This window comes from Cataglyphis hispanica, chromosome 13 (genome assembly GCF_021464435.1).
Source record: "Cataglyphis hispanica isolate Lineage 1 chromosome 13, ULB_Chis1_1.0, whole genome shotgun sequence".
NCBI classification, from domain to species: domain Eukaryota; kingdom Metazoa; phylum Arthropoda; class Insecta; order Hymenoptera; family Formicidae; genus Cataglyphis; species Cataglyphis hispanica.
The window spans coordinates 295,260-305,755 of NC_065966.1; the positions used below are offsets into that span (position 1 = coordinate 295,260).

The window sequence follows — 10,496 nt, forward strand, 5'->3', positions numbered from 1 at the left end:
TATTCATCCAAGTAGTTTTATTTTTAGCGATACAAGATGAATGTTTTTCGATCTTATACTTTGTAAAAGCATTTGGCGAAAAGTACTCCGATAAATAATTAAACTTTCTACATAATTCGGCCCATAACAATGAATAAGTCACATTCAATGTGAAATAAATAAAAGAATTTATTGTAATCAGATGTATCTTGAGACGCATCTAATCCTATATACGAAGAGGTTTCATAGTGTAATGATAAAATTTTATTTTCAACCTTTTTGTCGTGGCACCTGTTTTTTTTTGCGTGAAAAGTCATTCCGGCAAAAGTGGAAAGTTCTCCAACGCTTCGTTTCACGGTCGAAGGGCTGGATCGGGACGATGGCGCTATCGGGGGGGGGTTGCACGACGACGACGACGCGGGAGGGTTAATTCGCGGTAGCTTGAGGTAGGGCGCGCACGAGCGGTCGGCAGGTGTCGCCACGTCGCGACGTGGCATGGCATGGCACGCGGTCGCCAGGCCAAGCCAGACCAGGCCGTCAGCCGTACTCGGTCAAGCGATAATAATCCTCACGTGTGCGCGCCCGCCGTTGTCAGACGACATCGTGACTCCGATTCAGCGCACTGCCCTAGCCCCTCCGCCCCTATGTAGGTTAAAGACACGCAGTTATGGTCGCACGCGGTGATTGCGCAACACGGAACACCCTGGTGGTATTATCCTGATATCTCAACACCGGGAAAATGTCGGCGGGATAGTCTCGGATTTCTTCCACGTGTCCGCGAGCAATCAACCGTAGGATGATGCCCCCAAGGTGTATCTCGCGTACTCTTTCTTTTCTCGTCGAAAGCACGAGCGAGCGAGCGAGATATGAACGGTTGCGCGGGGGACGCGGGAAGGACTATACGCACTCCGCGTACAGTCAGCGCTAAAAGCACGCCGCGTGACATAGATTCGATCGCGGCGGCGATTTTCAGCGGCGATCCCGACGCCCGCGACGGTCATCCACCGTCACGACGTTCGGGTGAATCGCCTCGACCGCGGATGCATACGACTACGGAGACGCGACGATGGCGGAAACCGCGCTGTCGTCGCGAGCGAACGCGGTCACTGAACCAGTTCCGTTTCGACCCTGACACTGCCATTGCCCCCGGGGGGGGGCGTCGTGCGATTTGTGTCATAGTCACAATATTGTCGTTTCTCACGCGGGACTTTAGCATCCTCTCGAGCGAACTTACCTCTCTCGGAGGACTCCATCGTCGCGCTCCTGCAGATGCTGCGCTGCAGACTCCCGGGGCTAGACGGGGCTTGAAACGGGGGATCTCGCCACTGGCGAGCGTGTGGCACGTGGAGAGGAGGACCCGTTCTTGGCTCACGTCGGTCAGCTCGAAAATTCTCACCACAGTATAAACATGGCCGGCCGCGCTCTCGACCGCACGGCTCCCTGGCCTGTCACGATCCGAGGCGTGAGGGGGGTCGTTGAACCTTTTACCGCGGCTGCGAGACGGCGTCGCGGAAGGGCACCGGCCGCGCGAATTCTACCTCGGGGGGCCTGCGGGGAAGAAAAACGCCGTTGCACCGTAGGCTCCGGTGGGCGCGACCTAAAAATAGATCGCGGATTTCGGCGGATTGTTTTGACTAATAATGCGCTTCGCAACCTACTCGCTGGCGGCGCCACTGGGCGGCCAGGCCGCGCTACGCTCGCGCCCCCGCCACGCGCTAGCGCTGTCATCTGTCATGCGATGTACATGATATATCTATATATATGAATGTATATATAAATATTTCTGTCCAAAGAGAGTAAACGCTGAAAATTGAATAATTTCATGTATAATTTGCAATTATACTTGCATTATAATGACCGGGAGTGATGTAAAACAAGCTCTCAGAAAGCTAGATTTTCCTTATTGCGCCAGGGAAGCTCTATGCAGAATCGGTATGAATAGCATAGGTTATCTCGACAATAATAACTTCAGTGCATAGAGACTGTAACTAAATCATATAGATGTATTATAAATAAATTATATTATTACAAATAATATATAACTGTTATTATTTTTTTTTTTTTATTCAAGAAATACTTTGCTGCAGACCCGGTAAACAAGTCGATCTACAAATGGACTTGATTTCGGAGTTTGTGTTTGGAGAGATAGAGAAACGAAAGAAACGTAACATGACCATGGCGATACAAGAATTGCAACTGATAGAAATTATGAGCGACTTTTTTCAAAGTCCAGGTGGCACGCCAGCAGTACGCAATGCTCTCTTTCTATCGCTTTTCCCAGCAGATAGTTCCAGATATAAGACTTTAGGTAACCTAGTATCTTTGGCAATTGCCACGCAAAACAAAGCGGTGCTGAACGCTGCTGGCATCTGGATGCAGCAATTGGGTTCCACTTCGGTGCAAAGTGTAGGATTGGCAAGGCATATACTCAATGATTATTTTGTACTTACGCCAAAATCCATCGATAAACTGAAGCAGTTACCTGTACTCGCGCCACATTTCACCGCAAACTTATTAACGGCAATAGGTGAAGTTTATGAAGACAAAGATCCACCTATGGAGCTGCTCAGATTGCTAGGTGAATGGATTGATGAGAATCCAAGTTTACTATTGACTCCCTTAATGGACAATCCAGCGTTGCCCACTGGTGGAATTCCAATGACACCGATAACACCTATAGCAGGCCTGTTTAGGTATTTTATGTACTGTAACTTTTTCAATACAATAATGATAAATAAAAACGTCTTAATATCAAGTTATTTTTTTCTCACAGGTGGTGCATATTGAGTCCTTTGCGTCATGACGCCGCAGAGAATAAGGAGGGTCAGCAAGAGACGCGAAAATTTTATTCAAAAGTTCAGCAGTTGCTCATGGATTCGGTATTGCGTCTAAATAGCAGCGGTAGCAACAAGCATGCGATATCGGCGCAGCATTTGGCATCTACCACTCGTTTATTAACGACGAACTTGCAAAATCGTGCAAACATAGATACGGCTTCGCGTGATTTAGCCATGGAGCGACTTGCGCAAGCTGTCAGTGCGGCCATGTCTGCAAATTGTATTTATGGAAATAAACGTATATATCTTTTATACACACATATAAAAATTGTTCGTATTAACGCTTTAATATATATTTAACATTTGTTACAGAAGAACTATTGGCGCTTTTGCAACCATTATCGTATCAGCATTTTTTAATCGAATGGACATTACAAACTTATGCAACTAAAGCAGCTTGAGACACTATAATGACAATGTGTTTATTTCACAGATAATTTAGTAATTATTGTTTGTACATAAAAAGATGCAATTTTATTGGACTTAATTATACATGAATATTTAACTACTATACATTTAATTTTTAGCCTAAAAAGGCTTGAATGTCCGTTTTAATTTCAATTCCTGCAGTCTCTTCTTATCCAATTCAAACTTCTTTCGTAATTCTGCTAAATCTAAAAAAAAGCATCGTATAAATTGAATTTGTCTCTAAATGAAATTTTGTATTACAAAAATTTAATTTGAAATTACACTTACTCTGCTTTTTTGCTTCGCGAATTTGAAAAGTATAGAAATTAAGTAATTGCTTCTTTTTCTTGCGTTGTTCTTCCTTTTGTTGCACCTTGCCAATGGTAGATTCTTTCCTAGATGGTGCAAATTGCCCTCTTTTCTTTCCACCTGCTATAGTTACCCAACCATCATCGTCCTCTTCTGCACTCTGTTCTTTTGCAGTACGATCCTCTATCTGCTTGTCATATAAAGTTAAATATTCCTCAATCTCTTTTTTTGTTATTTCTTCATCACATATAGAATCATTGTACTCTTTACACCATTCTGTTTGAAAAAAATTAAAGAAATAATTAGAAGATATATAACTTAAGAGATATAAGATTACTATTTTAATAAAATATAACTCACTTTTTAATCCTGTAAGGCATATATTTTCATCATTATTCAATGTGATGACACAATCTTCTGACAGTTCCATCGCTTTATCCAAGGAAGATTCATTTTTAAAAACAATATATGCAGTTTTGAATCCTTTTGCTTTCGAAAATGTAATTAAATTTACATCTCCACATAGCTTAGTAAATGCATGTTTCAAACAGTCAATGGTTGCATATGGTGGTACATTTAATACAAAAAGAGTTTGGTTCCTAGGATATTCAGGTTCTTGATTCCTTACAGAATGTTCCTTAAAAAACAGCTGATGCTTATCCGAACTGTCTATGTCGAAGCGAATCCATAATGCTATAATCCAAAATAAGTTTATCATGAATATAATCCAATTTATGTGTATATATATATATATATATATATATATATATATATATATATATAAAGTTTTTTCTACATATATATATATATATATATATATATTTTTTTTTCAACTATATATGTATAGAACAATGATATAACTTACTTTTAAAACCTTTTGTATTTTGTGTATTAGCTTTCATGTTTGAAGTCTCTCTCTTACAATGTATTTTTATTAAAATTTAAAACGGGCGCATCCAACTAAGCATTTACCGAGTCTTTATTTATCATTTCTTTTATATTATTCTATCAATTTTAGTAATAAGCTTATGCTCTAAATACTTCTAGTAGAATAGAATGAAAACGAATAAGGTTATATAGACACATGGGAGATATAAACACCGATTCGATAGGTTTGTTCTCTATAGTTAAATTTCTTGCACTTTTTTGTTTGTCCTCTCTTTCTCTGCAACTTAAATGTATATATCTATCTCATATTACAGGTTTTAGACATTCTGCGCATGTATTCTTACAATGAAAGATAAGAGAAAATTGAGAAAAGAGAATTTCTCGGGGAGATCCCCAATCCCCGATATGTAAAAAAGTAAACTTTTGAAAAACAACTAATTTATTTTATATCTTATATAATACATAAAATATATTTGTTTAATAATTATAATTACTTTTAAAGAGTAATACAGTCGAAAATTACTTTCCAAAGTAACCTGTTCGTTCTAAAAAATAATTGAAAAATCTTTTAAATTTAATTTCTTCTTATCTTGCACGTTGCTCTCCCGTTATTTTTATAAAAGTATTAAATTTCTAATTTTTTAAATATATTTTTATATATCCTATATACTTTTTAATATATATATGTATATACATATATATTTTTTCTAATATATACATTAATAGAGAGAAAAACTTTTAAAAGTTGCATAAAAATATATAAATAAAAGTCACATATGTAATGCTTATTTAAAAAATTTTTCTTTCTCTAATAAAAAGATCAATATAACATTATATGACATTATATTATTACGACAAATATGAATTGTTATTTTTCCTCGCTGTATCGCAAATAATCAATTCAAACTGGCGAGAAAATGACGCATTGCACATGCATATATAATAATACATGCAAGCGACACAAATGTCAGGGACATTCGAATCACTTAGCGTGCGTAATCGATTTAAAAACGTAAAAGTATGTAATTCTTGTTCGTCAATTCCAAAATTTTTCGCCCTTTATTTTAACTGCATTCTTTTATCTTGCTTTTACCCTTCACTTGCCTCCTTTTTCTTTAGTCATCAGAATCTCAAATCATTATCTATTTCATTTTATATGTAAAAACTGCGATGAAGGATGAAGTAAAAGAGGATTAATATACAAGAAAGCCTAAGATTTCTTTCTTTTTTTTTGATATTATTTCAATTGCATTTTGCTGCATTAAAGTAATAGAATAAATATATATATATATATATATATATATATATATATATATATATATATATATTTAAATATATTAAAAAGAAAAAAGAAAGAAAATAGAAAGATTACAGAAAAATAGCAAAGAAAAAATATTAAAAAAAAATATATAAATAAACGCATATAAAATTTCAAACTCGCTCTTTTTATATGATAACAATCTTGTAAACGCCGGCCTGTTTTTGCGCAAACAATCAAATCGATGCTCGTTATACAAGCTGTATGGTACCGAGAAATATTGATCAAGGTGCTTGCCCGACCGCTGACAGTGCGCGTCCATAACGATCACAGTAGTTATGTGCGGAGGAATTGTCGCAGGAGGGTCGCGCATTCAAAATTCGAAACTGGCCTTTCTACTGTTACTCCTTTCGATCGCGCATCTGCCGTTGTCGCGACAACACGTCGATGCCAAGATACTTCGTGGCAATTTGGTAACACGCGAGGTAAATGCATATATCAATAACAGATTGATTTACAAGCGGAGAACCGCGCGATTTTATAGCGCGAATAAACTTCGATCTATCCCTTGGGGAGGCAGGTTTAACATGGTCGATACTATCGCGCGCAGAGAATGATTCAACGTTGCAACTGAAAGAAGATTGAATAAATTTTCATTAGATTTGTGTGCGATTTAATATAAAATACGCGAAAATTAATCACCGAATATTTAATCGTATTTTTTTTTTTTTTAATACACAATTTCGGTAATATTGTGATGAAAATCTTAGCAAATCAAAAGTCTATATAATTTGTATACTTTAAGCACACATTTTACTATGTATCACAAAAAGATCTTTAAATGCAGTGAGAGAAATAGTATAAAAATTATATTTGTAATTACTGTTATTGTATGATTAATATATAGGCAACAATATTGACTGATGTAAAAATCCGACTTTATGCTGTTATTGCTTTTCAATAAAATAACAAGCTTTGACAAGTAAAATTAAAGACATATGGTAGATAATAGAAATGACATATTTTCAGAATTGGGCATTCGTCGCAAGATTCTGTTTTCTAACGGAACGCGGTACTTTCCGATATCACTTTCAATTAGGAGGTGAGGAGCGCGATTTGAATCTGTTGCTCTACTACGATGGACCTCATCAATGGCCCACCGTCTATCCTTCCAATAAGACCTGTCAAGAAAAAGAGAGTATCCTTAATATCGATTACGGTCAAATAATACCCTTGAACACGTCATTACGTTTGTCGGGATGCTTAGAGAGCGACGATGGTATAGTTCGCTGCGAAAGTCAAAGGAGATTCATCTCGGCACGGCCGAGATGGTGGTTCATAGCTTTAGCCGACTGCTCTTCCAAGACAGGCTTGAACGTCACGTATTGGATATCGTTGACTAACGCGCCAATCGGCACATTCTGGAAGGAACATTTTTCCGCAGATGAATTCTGCAAGTAATTTGACCTTTACAACAGTCGACGAGACTCGGAATAGCGTTCCTTAATCGTGCTCGTTCTTTCGTTTTCAGATATACTGCCATTGCTGATAGCGACCGCTTGTATTTACGTAATAGTTACCACGCTCAGTTTCTACACAGCGCTGCGACTACGCTCCAGGAGGCTACTGCATATATCCTACAAGCTATTTATAATTTCCGTGTTATGTCAGTTATTGGGCCTGTTGTGTGAGATTTACAGTTATGTTAATCTCGGCCTAAGAGGAGTGTCAGCCGAGAATGCTCATTTGTTGGGCCAGCTCTTGGAAGCGTCCTCCGAGACTCTGTACACAGTGCTTATGTTGCTGCTCGCGCTCGGTTACACGGTTACCAAAAGCGTCCTCACGTCGACCCAAGTCCGATGGCTCATACTGTTTACTAGTGTTACTGCTGTTTGTCAAATGTCGTTGTACATATATCAATCTGAGATTTTCGATCCCGGATTGGTGCTGTATATTTACGAATCGCCACCAGGTTATGGAATAATAGCATTGAAATTGATCGCCTGGTTCGTGTTTGTCACTCGCTGTTTCAAGACCATCAGGAAGCTGAACACAAAGCTCCATTTCTATTTTTCACTGATTATGTTGGGATCAACATGGTTCCTGTGTCATCCCCTAACGGTATATTCATACATCAAGTTTTATTTTAATCAAGTAATTTCTGAACATTTGTGTGCGTATGTGTGTATCCTATTTGAACAAAATATTCTATATTTTATAAAATATGTATTTTTTTGTCTATAGATATTGACCATCACTCTATTTGTGGATCAATGGGTAAGAGAGAGTGTCGCCAAAGGAAGCTCCCTTTGCATTGTCTTCTTAGGTCACATAACGTTTTTGTATGTAACTCGACCATCTGTGAACAATAAGCGTTTTCCATTCCACATTAGGACATTCCAAGTTGTGCCCATAGGTGGTGCAGGGCAAGATCACAGCTATGAGCCTGGTTCTCAAACTGCAGTCACAGCATTTACTATCACACGTACACCGGCTTTTCTTAATCAATCATGATGAAAAAAAAAAAAGTAGATAGAAAAGTGCTACCATTGGCGGAACGCATTCTTATTGCAGTGGCTACTAAAGAAAAGCAATTTTTGTGATATCAGTATATTTTTTTACTATACATAGTGCAATGATGCGCAGCATTGTACACATTTTGCATTGAATCCTATCAAAATGGATATCTTAATCTAGATAATTAAATAATGTTAATAACAATACTGATTTTTTTGCCACTATATTGGCAAAGATTTCTATATAAACAATTTCGAATCATATATAAGATTTTTATCTTATCTCGTCACAAAGATATTTATAATAAAATGCATGATGCAATTTCAGACATTTTCTTATTTTAAGTGAATAACAGTTTATCCCATCTTTTCAGGAAAAAAGATGGACTTGAAAAACTTTTTAAGAACATGTATTGTTATCAATTTTCATTTTTTACATTTTTTATATGTCCATATTATGTAATTGAATCTGAGACCAATGGATTGTGTTTAAAGTGTAAAAAGATATTAATAATTATCTATACAATAATCCATATTTATATTCAGGTCCCATTGTACATTTGAAAATTACTATTGTTACTTATCATCAATCACAAGAACCATCTAGCCAACCATCTCTCCACCTTTGATTCACTAATTTACAATCAAATTCTGGTTTTCCAAGTTTTTTATTTACCACATTATGGATTCTGCATAGCCATTGACTTAATTTTTCCTGCGAGTCAGTCTCTGGTGGTGTGCGTTTTAATTGTTCCCGCAGATCTTCCGCACATACATTGCAAGGATAAAATTCGGAAATTATATGAAAAAAGTTCTTCATTTCGGTCTTCTGTTTTTCATTTGGTTTATCAGGATAGTATGCAGCCATAGTGTGTAGAAAGGCCCAAGACTTTGAACCTAATTCATCTTTGTCTAAAGGGCAATTGTTTCGAATACTATTACTGGTAACTGCAGTTTGATCTTGTTTTTTCTGTGCTTCCTACATAAAATGCAATTTTTAAAATGATAATTACATCATGATTATAATGGTATCATAAAATGATTATAATTATATAACACATTTCTTACAAAATAATAAAAAATATAAAATATCTAAAAAATAAGAGTAGGAACTTTTGCATAGAATCTGATGACACAAGATCAGATTATTGAGCATGAATAAATATTAATAAATTATTTTACGAAGTGCTGGTTCACCTTTTGCGAGTCGTAGGCTTCTTTCTGATGTTTCGCCCAGGTTCTAAAGTCCGTGCAAGCACGACACGGCTTTTCATTTGACATTTTGTAGCACTTTATATATATGTACGTAAAGATCCTCAATGTGTCACCGTAGACAGGTTAACGTAACTCTACGCAGCATAACCTCCCTTTCCTCTCTTACAGTTATAAGATTGACATCAAAGATTTTTTTAATCCTTGCATATATTCGGTAAAATTATTCATGACGTAGTCAAAGTGAAACGGATTTATGATAATTAAAAACATGTCTTTGTAACACTAAAAATTTGATACGAGCTGCCGCTCTTACAGCGGCCGTAGGCCACTCGATTCCATGATGTAATCTGATCTAACTCAACCTTAACCCTCAAACCTAACCTAAAATTCTATACAAGGTGATGCACAAAAATATTTCGTCAATGAGAATGTTATTATAGTTATTAAAATAAAAAAAAGAATATAATAAATATATATATATATATATATATATATATCTTGTATATAAAATTTATAGATATTGTTTCTCTGTTGTTCCAACATTGAATAAACTCTTAGGTTTTACAGTTGATAAATTTCTTGCTATGGCGCTAAAATCAGATTGCTTGCTCACGTATCACGCAGTGATGCGCTGTCGTGGGAATAAAGTCGCGCATGCGTACTAAGTAAACGCTACGTATTGTTCACTAATGTACCTAGTTTGATGAAATATAAAGTATCGTTAGACCCTCCCAGCGATAAAAGAAATATAAATGAAGAAATTTGTAAGGAATATTTCTATCAAGAAATGTTTTTATTAAAGAAATAAAATAACAATTAAATAATTAAATATATATAATAATAGTCTTGTCATCAAAAAAATATTCATAGCTTTAAATTTTATTGTCACACACGCTTTTAATATTATTTTAATATTACACTTTAATTATACTACATATTAATAATATTACACTTTAATTATACTACATATTAATAATATTACATATTAATAACGACACAGTCGACACACTACACGCATTATTATTTCACTAAAAAGACGCAGGAAAATTAGGGGAGCGGGAATCTTCGAGCACCTAACTTGCATCT

General features: G+C 36.3%; 5 protein-coding genes across 8 annotated transcripts in view; 2 read left to right on the forward strand and 3 right to left on the reverse strand.

Moving 5' to 3' along the window:
- Nucleotides 1-1,382, reverse strand: part of LOC126854155 (retinoic acid receptor RXR) — a 65,205-nt gene extending 63,823 nt beyond the window's left edge. The window contains exon 1 of one of the 3 annotated variants that reach the window (XM_050600584.1): nucleotides 1,214-1,382. Coding sequence is in view for 2 of the 3 variants with exons in the window: in XM_050600589.1 (XP_050456546.1) it covers nucleotides 1,214-1,232 (19 nt within the window). In the remaining variant the exon portion in view is untranslated. The remainder of the gene's footprint in view (nucleotides 1-1,213) is intronic. The other 2 variants (XM_050600589.1, XM_050600588.1) reach the window with 2 other exon arrangements.
- A 328-nt stretch (nucleotides 1,383-1,710) lies between these two features.
- LOC126854160 (integrator complex subunit 15) lies at nucleotides 1,711-3,359 on the forward strand. 2 transcript variants are annotated; one of them, XM_050600601.1, is made up of 4 exons: nucleotides 1,711-1,911; nucleotides 2,051-2,681; nucleotides 2,753-3,054; nucleotides 3,129-3,359. In XM_050600601.1, exons 1-4 carry the CDS (start codon nucleotides 1,833-1,835, stop codon nucleotides 3,215-3,217), a joined length of 1,101 nt encoding a protein of 366 aa, XP_050456558.1. In that variant the 5' UTR covers nucleotides 1,711-1,832; the 3' UTR covers nucleotides 3,218-3,359. The 2 variants fall into 2 exon arrangements, with proteins under 2 accessions (XP_050456558.1, XP_050456559.1); XM_050600602.1 differs by having other exon boundaries at nucleotides 2,051-2,672.
- Nucleotides 3,225-4,930, reverse strand: LOC126854170 (ribosomal RNA-processing protein 7 homolog A). The gene is made up of 4 exons (XM_050600616.1): nucleotides 4,399-4,930; nucleotides 3,894-4,226; nucleotides 3,513-3,809; nucleotides 3,225-3,430 (listed from the first exon to the last, which is right to left on the reverse strand). The coding sequence occupies exons 1-4, from the start codon at nucleotides 4,433-4,435 to the stop codon at nucleotides 3,345-3,347; spliced, it is 753 nt and encodes a 250-aa protein (XP_050456573.1). The 5' UTR covers nucleotides 4,436-4,930; the 3' UTR covers nucleotides 3,225-3,344.
- Nucleotides 4,931-5,734: 804 nt separating this feature from the next.
- On the forward strand, nucleotides 5,735-8,208 carry LOC126854151 (transmembrane protein 145-like). The gene is made up of 4 exons (XM_050600570.1): nucleotides 5,735-6,164; nucleotides 6,709-7,132; nucleotides 7,211-7,800; nucleotides 7,924-8,208. Exons 1-4 carry the CDS (start codon nucleotides 6,018-6,020, stop codon nucleotides 8,191-8,193), a joined length of 1,431 nt encoding a protein of 476 aa, XP_050456527.1. The 5' UTR covers nucleotides 5,735-6,017; the 3' UTR covers nucleotides 8,194-8,208.
- A 65-nt stretch (nucleotides 8,209-8,273) lies between these two features.
- Nucleotides 8,274-9,982, reverse strand: LOC126854184 (FAD-linked sulfhydryl oxidase ALR). Its single transcript, XM_050600632.1, has 2 exons — nucleotides 9,393-9,982; nucleotides 8,274-9,174 (listed from the first exon to the last, which is right to left on the reverse strand). The coding sequence occupies exons 1-2, from the start codon at nucleotides 9,474-9,476 to the stop codon at nucleotides 8,782-8,784; spliced, it is 477 nt and encodes a 158-aa protein (XP_050456589.1). The 5' UTR covers nucleotides 9,477-9,982; the 3' UTR covers nucleotides 8,274-8,781.
- Nucleotides 9,983-10,496: the final 514 nt, after the last annotated feature.